The sequence below is a fragment of the Xyrauchen texanus genome, chromosome 1, assembly GCF_025860055.1.
Source record: "Xyrauchen texanus isolate HMW12.3.18 chromosome 1, RBS_HiC_50CHRs, whole genome shotgun sequence".
In the NCBI taxonomy this organism is placed as follows: domain Eukaryota; kingdom Metazoa; phylum Chordata; class Actinopteri; order Cypriniformes; family Catostomidae; genus Xyrauchen; species Xyrauchen texanus.
In genome coordinates this window covers 23,238,452-23,252,769 of record NC_068276.1, presented here as the reverse complement: position 1 = coordinate 23,252,769, position 14,318 = coordinate 23,238,452, and the positions used below count along the sequence as shown (strand labels likewise).

The 14,318-nt window shown below is 38.9% G+C and overlaps 1 protein-coding gene across 1 annotated transcript; it reads right to left on the bottom strand.

The window, feature by feature from the left end:
* Window positions 1–1,128: 1,128 nt before the first annotated feature.
* Window positions 1,129–13,435, bottom strand: pelp1 (proline, glutamate and leucine rich protein 1). The gene is given in 18 exon segments (XM_052135702.1): window positions 1,129–1,742; window positions 2,337–4,118; window positions 5,518–5,742; window positions 5,929–5,984; window positions 6,072–6,231; window positions 6,355–6,499; window positions 7,220–7,333; window positions 7,462–7,550; window positions 7,650–7,737; window positions 8,323–8,455; window positions 9,906–9,936; window positions 9,938–10,063; window positions 10,158–10,217; window positions 10,318–10,389; window positions 12,142–12,291; window positions 12,583–12,688; window positions 12,773–12,837; window positions 13,294–13,435. Coding segments are annotated over 18 exon segments (3,636 nt in total). The 5' UTR covers window position 13,435; the 3' UTR covers window positions 1,129–1,649.
* Window positions 13,436–14,318: the final 883 nt, after the last annotated feature.

The following is a 14,318-nucleotide window of genomic DNA, read 5'->3' as shown; positions in this document are numbered from 1 at the left end:
TGGCTTTGAGGAAAAAAAATTAAATTACATGCATGACTTGTGTAACTACGACAAATGATATTTGTATTTAATAGATATATAAAACATGCCATGTGAAGATATACAATGCATTATAAAATGACAGATGAATAAGTGTGAACTCCTGTATGTGAACATATATTTCTTCTTTACTGTTTGCAAAAAAAAACTTCCTGTGTGATGTTTTAGAAAGGCAGGGTGCTGAGGAAACTGAAAGGTGTTGAAGAGCACTAATGTACTATAGGCCAACACATGTATAACATTCCTCTGAACACAATGATGCAAACAACCTTGGCTAGAACAGCAATTCCCTGGAACATGCATTCCACATGGGATTCTTTATTTAACCTGTGTATCAGGTTTGGCGTCAGTGAATGGGTACTTGAGCCAAACAGGGCTGTGGCAGTATCAAAGACAAAAAGATTTGGAAACTTTGTGCTATTTAAAGACTTTTCTGTACATATAATAATGCTAGAATGACAAGTAACTCTGTTAAAGAGGGATCTGTTTCAGTCTCACATATATCTATGAAACTATTTGCAGGTCACAGGTGGAAAAAAAAGGCTGTACACTCAATTTTCTTTCAACAAAATTAACTGACAGTTTTGCAGATTGTTTTGTATGATAATCATATTCACCACTGACTAGGTAGCACCTGTTAAAGTCAATGAGTTTTATTCATTTTAAATTACCTTTTTTTTTTTTTTTTTAACATACATTTTATCTAATATATCTATCTATCTATCTATATATATATATATATATTTTTCCCCTCCAATAAATTTTTTTAAAAATCAGAAAATAGTGGGAGATGAATGGAAAATAATTAGTTACATTTGGTTGACAATTTTTAGTTTTGATTTTAAGTCTAAAATTAAATCTAGCTTTGCATGCCAGTGTTTAGAGTTTACTCTTTAACGGGTTTCCTCAACCTGATACCAACTGTTTTAAATGATGTCACAGCTACTCTGATATTCAGTGTTCTCAAAAGCACTGTAACAATGTTTCAATACAGCACGTTAATTTCATGCAAAGTTTTATAATTTACTTCACCTAAAGACATTGCATTATGCTTTGTATCAAAAAAAATAAACCGTCTTATTTCTACAGAATCTAACAGCATAAAGTACCATGTAACAGTTTAACTTTATTGCATGATTCTTTTTAAACACTCGGTGAACAATGGCAAGCAAATATTACATATACAAATGATATTACACAAAAAAAGGCCCCAAAACAAAACATATCAACCAACTGATAAAAACTGATCTGCTTTTTGTACACTTGTAGGACAAAATAGGTTACTGTACTCAAAATTTAACAGTAGGCTTCAATGTTAACAATGCTCTGCAAATTGACCAAAAGAATAAACAAAAAAAAAACTATGACATACTGACCATGAGCTCCAAAAACTCTACTCTCACTAATAGTCTTTGCAGTGGGCATTATTTAATCAAGGTATTGAACTGAAATTCAAACAAGCTAGTTCATCAAAGAAACCACATTGAAGCTATTAGGAGTCTAACTAAAGCAGAATCAGACATGACAATGTGAGGGATCTTTCAGAATCTAACTGTTCCTTTCAATGCTTGTATGATGAGATAATTGAGAAAATGGAGAGTCTGATCAGTTTAGGACTGTGATTTTGAGGCACCATGATCCTCATCATCTGGAGGGCAGTCAACAAAGTCAGCCAGCATGGAGGCCATAGTCTCATCGTCCATCTGGAGAAGGAGAGATTGAGAAAGAAAAGAACGTGATTGTGAAGCAATACACTCAGAGTAAGCCACAATTACATGAGCTAGTGTCTGCATGTGTTTACATGTCATTACAAGAAAAAACAGTACTAGGTCAAGTAGTTAACATGTAAACACTAGGTTCTTAATTGTACTCAAATAAGACATTACTGCAAGATGTTTTCATTTGTTTTGGTTTCCTCAATTGTTCAGACAAAACATTGCTACGCAAGTACGAAAAGGCAATACTTGGCCAATGCATTACGAGGTCAACGTCCTTTGGACATACTGTATCTAACATGCATTTATGAGTTACTGTTATAGTCACAAACCTCAACAGTTTTCTTCAAATGTCTGTGCCATTAACCTGATGTGTTATCAGGCAGGGTTATAAAGGGTATATATGCTAACGGTGGCTATAGCGTCCCTTGAGGTAATGCCGAGAAAGCGTGAAATTAATGTGTGAAAACGAGCCTGTGTAGCAAATTGTTTGCTTTCATGAACTCTCGTAGGAAGAACTCTGAATCTGGATTTGTTTGCCATGTGTAAGTATTCACAGATTGCTTAGTATTTCTGAGCTACCTTTTTCTTTTCTGTGCCTTGCGAAGTACACTCGCCCTCCTCCATATCCTCCATTTTCCTCTTTGTTCCTCTTGCATCTGCATCGTCTCCCTGTTCTCCACTCGCTTTCTCTTCTTCAGGTGTCTCATTTACACTCTGTAAAACTGCTTGCTCTGATGTGGATGGTGAACTCTGATTGGTTTTGTCCTCTGGTGGTAATTCTGGCTCTTGCTCTTTAATTTCACCCTCTACGGACAATTCCTGAGAATGCTGAGATGGTCCAGCATCTTCAGTGGCAGTGAGGACTTCTGGTTTTGTCACTTCCTGCTCCCATGTTCTCACTTCAGGTTCAACAGCTTCCACTGTGGTGTCTTTACGCTCCTCTACATCTCCACTGATTAAAAGGGTTTCTATTTGTCGCTTGTCAACCTCAGCATCATTTCTCTCGACTGCACCAATGTTCTCAATTTCCTCCACTGTCCCTTTCCCCTTATTCCCATCATCAGTATAGACACTCCTCACACCCACCATCTCCTCGATCCCTCCTTCTACCTCTTGCTCTCTCTCCATGCAGAACATTCCCATCCCTTGCTGCTCCTCAGCCTCGATCATAACATCAGCCTCCTCCTCACCAATCATGCCTCTTCCATTGTCTACCGCTAAAGGCTGGATCTCCTCACTTTCCTCTTCGTCATCCTCCTCTCCCTCTTCCTCATCGTACTCATCATATTCATCCACCTCATAGTACTCATCTTCCAGGAAGCCACAGCTTTCCTCATCTTCATCCTCCAGGCCCTCCTCCTCCTCCTCTTCTTCCTCCTCCTCCTCCTCCTCCTCTTCTCCCAATTCATCTTCATCTTCCAGCTCTTCTTCCTCCTCTTCATCATCATCTGAACTGTTGATGTTGATTACGTTTTGGTCCACTTCATTTGCTGTGGGCTGTTGTTGGAGCTGACGGCTGGTCTGGGCAAGCGGATTTTGAAGCTGCATCTGTAAAGATATGCCCAGTGTAGGTGGCTGGCCACCTGGAGATGTCTGCATCAACATCTGCTGAAGCTGAGGACCACCTGTCAGCGAATCTGCAAGACCACCAGGTGATGCTGAGAGTGGGGCTGTAGTGGAGTTCAGAGAAGGCACCAGAGAGACAAGCTGGGCTGTCTGGCTTGGACCAGGGAAAGAGTTAATATTATTAGCATTAGCTGGGAGAATCTGGTGGGGAATGGATGTGGGCAGCTCATTAGTTAGCGGCGTTTCAATTGATCCAACCTCACCCACTACTGGGACAGTTGGTGGTAGTGTGCCCCCTGGTGGTGGTGGTATTGGCATCGTTTGTGCATTAGCAGCTCCATCTTGCACCTCCATCATACCTGGTGGCATGATGACCACGCTATCATCTGAATCACTCTCCAAGGAGATCTCCACATCCTCCGGCTCCTCCTTGTCATAGCGGACAAAAACTTGCCGTTGGCTTTCAGGGGCTCCCAGTCCAGCCAGCTCACCTGGGGTGGCAGTAGGGCCTGCTGCGGTTGGAAGAACTGGAGGAGCCAAAGGAAGATGGTTCTCCAGAGAGCCAAGGAGTGAAGCAGGGCCTAAACCTATGGGATGCCTGACAGGGAAGGGTGGCCCTGTTGAGGGGCCCCCAAGAAGGGTAGGGATGGATAATGAGGGGTTCTGGCCAGAAAGGACAGGGGCAGATGGGGTGGATTTGAGAGTTAGAGGAGTTAGAGGGAGGGAGATTGAGGGTGTACGAGGGTGAATAAGGGTGTTGCATATCGTGAGGGCCTTGGCACAAAATGAGGATACCTGTGGGGCAGCAAGAAAGAGTATAAAGAGGAAATATATTAGCAGAAGGATCAATAGTCACACTGTGCAAGGCCGGCACAAATTTGACAACACCCACATATAACGGAGAAAACACTACCTTTTTTTCAACCCATAGTAATGCAGTAACTGATAAACTCTTCAGCTGTATTTCAGGATCAAATCATTTGTGCACTGCGTTCAAATGAAACATTAGACTTGCACTTAACTGTGATTTTGAAAGATGGGATCTGCAATTTAAGATAATAGTGCACATACGTTAGACAGCTATGTAGAAATCTGATGTGTATGATGAAACACAAAAAGAGGCAGCTCTGTCTTGGCAATCCTCACTTGGTTTCTATACTAGTTAAAAAAAATAGGCAAGAGTTGAGTTGACTTGAGACAATAAAGAACCAATTTGCCATGAGTAGTTTCCTTGTTTACACGGTAGACATGAAACTCTGTCTCCAGTTACAGTCTCATGTGTAATAACAGGCAAATATCCCCTCCACCACCTAGATTGTGCGCTCATGGAAACTGAAAGCAATCATCCACATAAGAAAGGGCAAATGCTTTCTCTGTAAAAATTCATGTCTGTATACATCTAAGTGTTTTCAGACTGGTTGGGCACAAACGGTGTTTGTAAATCTCTGCTCGTTTAAAATGAAAAGTACAAAAAGAGCTGGATATTGAGACAAAGATTTTGCAAATGGCTTAAAATAAAGTGTACATTAAACATATCATTTAGTCAATTCTAGGATATCTGTGCCTGGAAAACCTCCCGTAAATGAATAGGAATATCCTGTAGGGCGTTGACACAGACATCAAAAGCTCCACATTACTAAATACCTTTACTCAGCTCAATGGCGTTTTTCAGTGGTTTTGCTTTCAATGGCACAATACGCACTTGAAGTCACAACAACTAATCTAAAACTGTGTGCAAGTGACACCACTAGAGTGAGGCACCCTCTAGTGGGAACAAACATTAATATGCAAAATAAAGCAATGTTAAGGGTAATTTTTAACCTAATATCCATGTGTGGGATATTACCTATAATCACAGACAATTTGGGCTTGTACCTTGCCCTGTGTATAAATGAATGGAACATGTGTTTGCAGTAAATATACCCATGAATGGAAGATTAGCATACAAACCAAGCCATTACTTGCTCACATCTAAAAGTGTTACTAATGCGATCAAGTTGTCTAATTCGTAGTTTTAAGATGGGTATACTTTTCTGGGGTGGAAGAACTATTGAGAACACTTTTCTAACATCCTGGGGTTGCTTTCCAGATAATGACATTGTGCCCCTTCCTGGTATTCTCAAACAGATACCAAGTGAAAGTAACAAGGTTTACTTTCTCAGTGTCATGCTTTGAACCTAGGATGTTTTCTCACCATGATGTTGTGATCTCGCCGGCCAATGCTGAAGGCAGACACAGCGCAGGAGAGGGGAGGAGGCCAGCGGGGACAGGGAACCAGCACAAGTGCCAGTAAGAGGCGGTAGACCTCTCTGCGTGGTGTAGCGCTGCCAAATTGCCCACTAACAGCTCCAACCTCCAAAGCACATTGAGCCTGCTGCTGAAGCTTCACACATAGAGGCACCACCAGGTCTTGTAACCTCTAATAAGGAAGGAAATGTTTAGAACAAAACATACAACACCCCTTTCCACACAAATGCCATATATAAAATTTACATTTAAAAAACTGAGCTGGAATGTACTTGAATCATAAAAATAAAACACATCAAAACTTATACATCCAGTAAGGACATGCACATTTCTTTTTAGACCAGTGTAATAAACTGACCTTATGCAGATCTTCCTTCAACAAAGTTCCACTTGTCAGAATAATTTGTCTTAGTGCTGCAAATGAATCAGTCTAAATCAGTGAAGAATATTCATATCTGTAAGTAAAACATACATTTTTTTGGAGTGTCACCAAGCACTCACCTCGAAGAGAAGCGACACATGTGTCTTGATTGGCTAGCATGTCTCCTTTCCTCTGCAGCAATATTCCGTCACCAATTCCCAAACCTTTCGTTCGACGGGGTCCGGGCTTACTACCAGAACCAACAAGATTGGTCATAGTGGACTGTTGTCCTGAACGAAGCTAAACATAAGAAAAAAGAAATTGAAATATTTTATATTATAATTATTATTCCAGAATGGCAAATGAAAAAAAAAAACCTCAGAATTTTGCTACAAACACCCTTAACCCTTAAAGATGTCTCACCTTAACTACTTCTGATCCAGGTGTAATGTCACTCATCAGATGAGTGAATAGTAAATCTGTGTGGGAGGAGCTTCCTTGAAGCAAAGAGGCACCGCTTACTCTTACCCACAGTTCTATAATATGGTATATAGCCACTCTCACTGCGCTATGGGTAAAACAGCATATTATAGATGCAAAGGCATTAGTCAGTGAAAACAAGACCAATTTCTACTTTGAAATCAGTAACAATAAGAAACTGTTTTCTTTTACACTTGTTCATTTCACACATCTTAGAGCAGTTTGCATGAATTTTGGCCTACATAAATACTAAAAACTGTGTTAGGGCTGCATGATATATGGCATTTATCGAAATATCACAATATGCATACTGCAAGGAATTGCGATAATTGAATGATTTTAAAACTTTAAAAAGTAATTGTTATTAAATTATTAAAAAATAATATTATTAACGTTTATGGCGAGGCAGACAGCAGAGAACAGATTGAGAGTGTGATTGCACTTTTGTGCATGCTCTGTGTATAGCTGCCGATCCCAAGAGGGCTCCTGGGTACCCATGGAAAAGCACAAGATATTCCCCATACATTTTCTCTATTGCAATTTCAACATTAACAGACTGGGCAATTACATGAGAGATGACACATTTCAGTAAGTTGTACTGAATCTTTCAACATATCCTCAACCTTTCATTCATGTTTTTTTTTTCATATTATAAGTCCAACAAATTATTGCATATTACAAACGTAAACTTTGGGAAAGTGGACTGAAAACCCTTAACAATTAAAATCCCCTTTTAGGGCCAGGGACAGCAAAGAGAAGCTGCAGTGAAACATACATTTTCAGCAATAAAGGGTGTTTTGTGTAATACCTGTATGCTCTCTGCTGGCCTAGACTAGCTTCAGGCAGAGGTGTCCATGCAGACAGAGACTGTGAGAAAAGCCTGGTGAGCACACTGCTATACTGCACCAATCCACAACCTACACTGTAAAAAAAAAAAAAACAAAAAAAACAACCACAAATGACCAATCAGCTCCTTCCATTGAAATTTCTAAAAGTAACTCAGATTGCATTGCCCCCAGTGAATATATGTGAAAACCACTGTCTGCTTACGCCTTGATAAGAGCAGAGAGCAGCTCAAGTGTGTCGCTGTGAATGGAGGGTAAAACCAACAGCTTCAGGCTGCCCTCTCCTGTTGCACTCTGCAAAAAACTAATTCTGTTAGTTTCCACATCCAACTTCAACTATGAATTCATGTGATGCACATGAACTGAGAAAGAATGAAAGCGTTAGAGCCTTACAATACTCTTAGTGCTGACTGCCAGGCCTCGACACACAAAATTGAGGACGTTTTGAACAGGTAGACGGACTGAAGAAGCTGGATCAACACTACAAGAGAGAAGTACATTCATAGATCATTATCATACCTCCTAAAATCAAATTACCATTTCAAATACCTGGAATTAAAGGAATATTCTGGGTTCAAAACAAGCTCAATCAGCCCCATTTGTGGCATAATGCTGATTACCAAACAAATGAATTTAGAAATTAAAGTTGTTTAAATTGTCATTATTAAAGTAATTTTAGGGTTTGTTGACATTACATAAACATGGCAACAAAGTTGTAAAATTGGCTATAACTGTGCACAGAAAAGGTTAGTAAGTGATTTTTTCACACTAAAATCATGTTTACATACACACGTTGTTTATACTTTTGAAATAGTGAGTATTTTCATGTTCACAAATTGGCCCCCCATTCACTTCCATAGTAAGTGCCTCACTGGAAACAAGATTTTTGCTTTTTTATTTTAATAAAGAAAACGAGGGACAAGTCAAAATAATTTTTTGTGGTAATTAATATTATACCACAAATGCTGTCGTTTAAGCTTAACTTGTATTGAACCCGGAATATTTGTTTAAATAGCATTTCTGGAACAAAATCTGCTTTCCATTTAAGCCACAGAAAATAAAGTACCTTAGAGTGTGTTTAAGCGCCAGACAAATGGCTTTATAACGATGATGGAGCTGAAGAATCAGTAATGGATCTATATCATCCAGAGGAAGGAAAGGCAGTTCCATACCAGGACCCTCATACTGCACAGTCCCTTCTGAAACATCGATGACGCATAAAACAAGAACTTGACACATTAGAACCGAACCCTTTATTTCTCAATAGAACAAAAACAGAGCAATTGACTCGTCGCTAAGTCCCGCCATATTTGGGCTTCTGACCAATCCTGCCGCCATTACTCCGACATGCGATAGCTATTTTCCAGTGAAAGGCTATGGGAGTAGTGTGTGAGGAGTACTTTTAAGAGGGATATTATCAAACATGTTGTTCCCGGGTCATTTGAAATAGTGACCCGATTTAACCAGAGAGGATACCCACAGTGTTTTTCTTTCATTTTTATAATCTTTAAATAAATCAGGAGAGGAGCATGTTATGGATTAAACTGCATCAGACCTCATTCCCAAATGAACATATAACATCTGCAACAACACCTACATTTGCTCCAAAGCAAATGAAAGCTAATAACTAATCGTCAATTAATTTATGTATTGATTCAAGTCACAGTAAAACAAGTCAATAAACAATTCACAGCATCAAAATGAGTATGTCATGTCAGTGTTTCCCGACCCTTTTATGCCACGGCACACTTTTTACATTTAAACAAATCCCATGGCACACCTCTATACCACATAACCATCATTGACAGTTTTCTTTTTCAAGAACTTCCATGTTTTCTGTCCATTTTAGTTGTGCGTTTACTCGTAATGTTTGAAATTCGGCTATGCAAAAAACACAAGTCAGGTAGGTACGGTGAATAATGAGATCACAGGTGGCAAGAGTGATAATTGGGTAATGAATAAAACAACACATTTGCATATTTTCTTATGTTTAGATTTGTTCTTGTAAATTAATTCTTGCAGTGCCACAGCAAATAATTTGTATGTTTATCTATTTATTTACATGGCTCCAGACTAACATTTAAGAGGGGCAGCACCAGTGTTAAATTCTACACATGGTCGCACCAGCACTTCAGTTGATCACCTCCTCCTCGGTCCAACTGATAGAAAATTCGTTTTCTTTCACGGTTTCTTTTTATCAGGATCTTGATGATTAAAATAGTCATCTGAAGACAAACAAAGCCTTTTTCTACAATAAGTGGGCATTAGAAAAGATTTTACACAGAAGGAAAGTTTCATTGTATCCATAGTTTTAACTGTAGCATTTGCAATAAGATCATAGATCATCTTTTCAAATGACTGTAATTATCATTTACCTTGATTCTGATTCACAGTCTCCACAGTAATTACTGTGTAATTTAACAATTTATTTTACAAAAATCTTCATATAATTATGAATGTCACTCTTCATACCAGCCTACGTAAAATAAATTATCCATTCCATTTACGAGAATATTTTGACAAAAAACACGTTGTTCACAGCAATCTCACATTCATTCCAATGGGGAGTTCTGCAGAGCTTGTCAGGGTGACCTTAACTAACGGGGGCAGAGCTTAGCGAAGTGTCAATTATAATAACACACAATTTACCTGGTTCTGAGCCCTGGTATAATTGCCCTAAGTATGCTATTGGCTGATGCCAAAAGGCAGTGCAGCTGACTGGTCCATCCTTCAGCCCTGCGCCCACCTCCTCCTCGTTCCAACATACCAACCAGGCAAGGCAACCGGCCATAACACTCACAAGCCACCTATAACCAAAGAGAGAGAATGTGTGCAAAAAGGTGTTATTCATATAATTTGTGCAGTCAACTAACTCTAGACAAATAGAAAACTAGAACTAACCTCTTGTACTTTAGGATTATCGGAGTCCATCTTAGACAGGAAATACGCACCGAGCTTTTCCTGTAAGGGTCAAATATTAAGATCAGCATTTCATATACAAAGTAACTTTATCAATAAAAAAATAATAATAAAACAAAAACAGATATTATGATCGACTCACCCTCAGAGATCCACAGGCCCGTGGGTAGTAGATCATACATGACATCATTCCTTTCATTGCAGCTAGGTGGCACTAAAATATATATATATATATATATATATATATATATATATAAAAAGGTTGATTGGAGTGATAATATTTGCACTAGGTGTAAATAGCACTGGCGACACAGCATGGCTAAAAGACAATGCACCCTCTAGGGTCACAGCAGTGGCATGGGTTGTAACGGCGGCATGGATGTGCTTTTCTTTGCGAGAACAACCCGGGTTCAAATCCGCCCTTTGTATATATATTTCCATAATATAATGAATTATTAATACAAAAAATATATATAAAATGTTGAGATCCTCACAGTAAAAGTGGGGGAGTTGAGAGAAAGGTTTAATCTGTGCAAACTTAACCATGGTGCTACTACAGTAATGTGGTGTTAATATAGTAGCCATTTTTTATTTTGTGGTTACTATGATTTTACTACAAAATTCCATGGTGATACTCTGGTTAATGTAGTAAAACCCTGATTAGTTTTAAGGGAAGGTTAGGGAAGTGTTTGGTGTAGGGTGCCTGTGGGACTCTAAATGAACACTTAACTCGTTGAAGTGATGCTATACTGTTTATTAGTATTCAAGGGGAGTGAATTGCATCTAACACGATTAGCACAGTGTAAAGAAGATGCTTTTGGTTGCCATTTACACAGTGCAAATAGCCTCTGCCAAAGTTTATATTGATGCATTTTGTGGCACACCACCAACAAATCCAACTACAGCCAATGAAATAGCACAAGCAGTTTTCAAATCATGTAGTATATAGGGTTCCCACACTCCTTTTGAATGAAGTATTTCCTAGATATTTTTCTGGAAAAGCTGAGGTTATAGAGATTACACTTGCAAAGAAAGATTTCAAGCCAATTATATATTTAAAAAATATATATAATAATAAAGAGTGTAACTAGAATATGTTTTTCCATGACTTAAGATTTTATTCATTTACATGATTTTTCCAGTACTGGAAAAATTACAATTTCAAAATTCCCTGATATTTCCAAGCTTTCTGTGACCGTGAGAAACATGTTTATAGGATGCCAAATATCACAATATATACACAACTGTCTCTCCATAAACCAGCATATGCAACAAAACACAGATGCTGACTACCAGTTACTTAAAGGGATAGTTCACCCAAAAATGAAAATTCTCATCATTTACTCACCCTCATGCTAGCCCAGATGTGTATGACTTCCTTTCTTCAAATGAACAAAGATTTTTAGAAACATTTCTCAGCTCTGTAGGGCTATACAAAGCAAGTGAATGTAATCAGACCATTGTAGCTCGAAAAATCACAAAGGAAACATAAAAGTAATCTATAAGGCTCCAGTGGTTAATTCCATATCTTCAGAAGCGATATAATAGGTGGGGATGAGAAACAGATCAATATTTGTCCTTTATTACTCTAAATCTCCATTTTCAAGAGGAGATTAAGAGTTAAAAAAGGACATAAATATTGATCTGTTGTTTCTCATCCCCACCTATTATATCGCTTCTGAAGATATGGAATTAACCACTGGAGCCTTATAGATTACTTTTATGCCTTTATGTGCTTTTTGGAGTGTCAACATTCACTTGAATTGTATGGACCAAATAAGATGAAATATTCTTCTAAAAATATTTGTGTTCATCTGAAGAAAGAAAGTTATACACATCTGGGATGGCATGAGGGTTAGTAAATGACAGAATCTATCCCTTTAAATGACCGTATACTTCAAGATAAGCCTAATCAACAGAACAGAACTGAATGATAAGGGTGCCATGGATGTGTGTGCTTTCTTACCTCAGATTTGAGACTGAGCAGGGAGGTCAGAATGCCCAGGATGGAGTTGAGGCCCACCTCCCTGGCCAACTCTGGCAGCTGGGACGAATACTGCAATAAGTCCTGCAGCACACTCACAGCAAGCTGCACTGTGGGCAGAGGGGCCTGCGACTGCATGTTTGGAAGGGAGGGAGGTCGTGCAATAATAAATAAACTTTATGCAGAACAGCGGGTAACCAGAAAAAGAAAATCTCTTCCCCATCCCTTTTCTCTCCACTCAAGTCTTGAAACTCAGCCATTATATTATTCTGAATATGTGTGGCTCTTGAATATCAAATTGCTTGTAATGTTCCGGATCAAAGCATGTGGTAAATGATTAGATGTACATTTAAGCTGATTAGTTCATCATTCTCTTGAAAGTGCATAAAAAGAGTAAGGTAAATGTTTTGAGGAATATCTTACCTGAATGACCTGCTGAAGCGATCGCAACCATGAAAGGCAATGCTGCTGGAACACCTCACTTGAACTGTCCTTTACCAGCACAGACAGCAGACAAAGACCCTCAAACCTGAAGCACAAATGTGCACAGCCCAATACAGATTTATGATGCAAAGTTACTCATAACTGAAAAGTTCAATTAAATCAGTTTTACCTGGTTTTACTGGACCCGAGACGTGCATTACTGATGCCCACCAGACCACCCACAGCTCCGGTGCTCTGGCAAGAAAATCACAAATCGCAACACAATGTTAATAACACTCACAAACAGGTGAATAACGCTTCAATGTGTTTTCAAATAAAACAGATACACGTGTTAATCTGGGGGGGAAAATAGAGACAAACACTATCTTGGAACTATTGATAAGAGCTTAAAGACAGCATTAATAATGTATTATTTAAATAATTAATTAGATACTTCTGAAGATTAATATGGAATTATCTTGTTAAAACAGCGAGGGTGGATGTAAAGTAAAAGATACACGACATCACTTTACACATTCTTTTCGAACACCTCGTTTTATTTATAAGCGAGCGACACAATGCGATAAACGTAGAAATCCCTCACTATAATTAATAATGTGAACGCGTCACGTTTATTATAATGAGCGTTTTCTATCTTCCGACGCATGGTTGCGGTGTAGACAAGAACTGCTCGAGACAGCTCAGCCATACCTGAGTACCGACCACTCCATGCTCACGGTAGTTAGCAAGAAGAGCGGGCAGGTATTCGGGTCTCTCCTCTTTCAGAACAGACACCAGACCTTCTGTTATCCGCGTTATGTTGGGGCCATGCAACCAAGCCGCCGAAGCCATTTTTGCGCCCCTGAATGACGCCACAATCACGCGACAGGAGGTTGAGTGGTTGACGTAAACACGTGCATCCTCCCGATAAATCATTGGAGTGCTTTTCAGTCTCTAAAAAGGATAGTCCACCCAAAAATGAAAATTCTCTTATGATTTACTTACCCTTATGCCATCCTAGATATGTATTACTTTCTTTCTTCTGCTGAACACAAATAAAGATTTTTAGAAGAATATCTCAGCTCTGTTAGTCCTTTCAATGCAAGTGAATAGTGGCCAGAACTTTGAAGGTTTAAAAAGCACATAAAGGCAGCATAAAAGTAATCCATAAAACTCCAGTGTTTTAATTCATGTCTTCTGGATTATACGATACTATACATTATACATGTACAGCTGTGGTCAAAAGTATTGGCAGTGACATAAATTTTGCGTTTTGCGAAATTTGCTGCTTCAATATTTGTAGATTATTTTTCACATGTTTCTGTGCTGGAAAACAATGAAAAGCATTTCATGAGTTTTAAAGGCTTTTATTGGCAAAAACACTCAATATATGCAAAGACTCAATATTTACAGTGTTGACCCTTGTTCTTCATAACGTCTGCAATTCACTTTGGCATGCTGGACATCAGCCTCTGGGCCAAATCCTGACTGATGGCGATCCATTCTTGACTTATTAGTGCTCAGAGTTGATCACAATTTGTGGGCTTCTGCTTGTCCACTTGCCTTTTGAGGATTGACCACAGGTTCTCAATGGGATCCGTGGAGATGCCTGGCCATTTATCCAAAATTTCAATGTAATGATCTCCGAGCCACTTCATTATCACTCTTGCCTTGTGACATGGTGCTTCATCATGCTGGAAAATTCACGGATCATCACCAAATTGCTCCTGGATCGT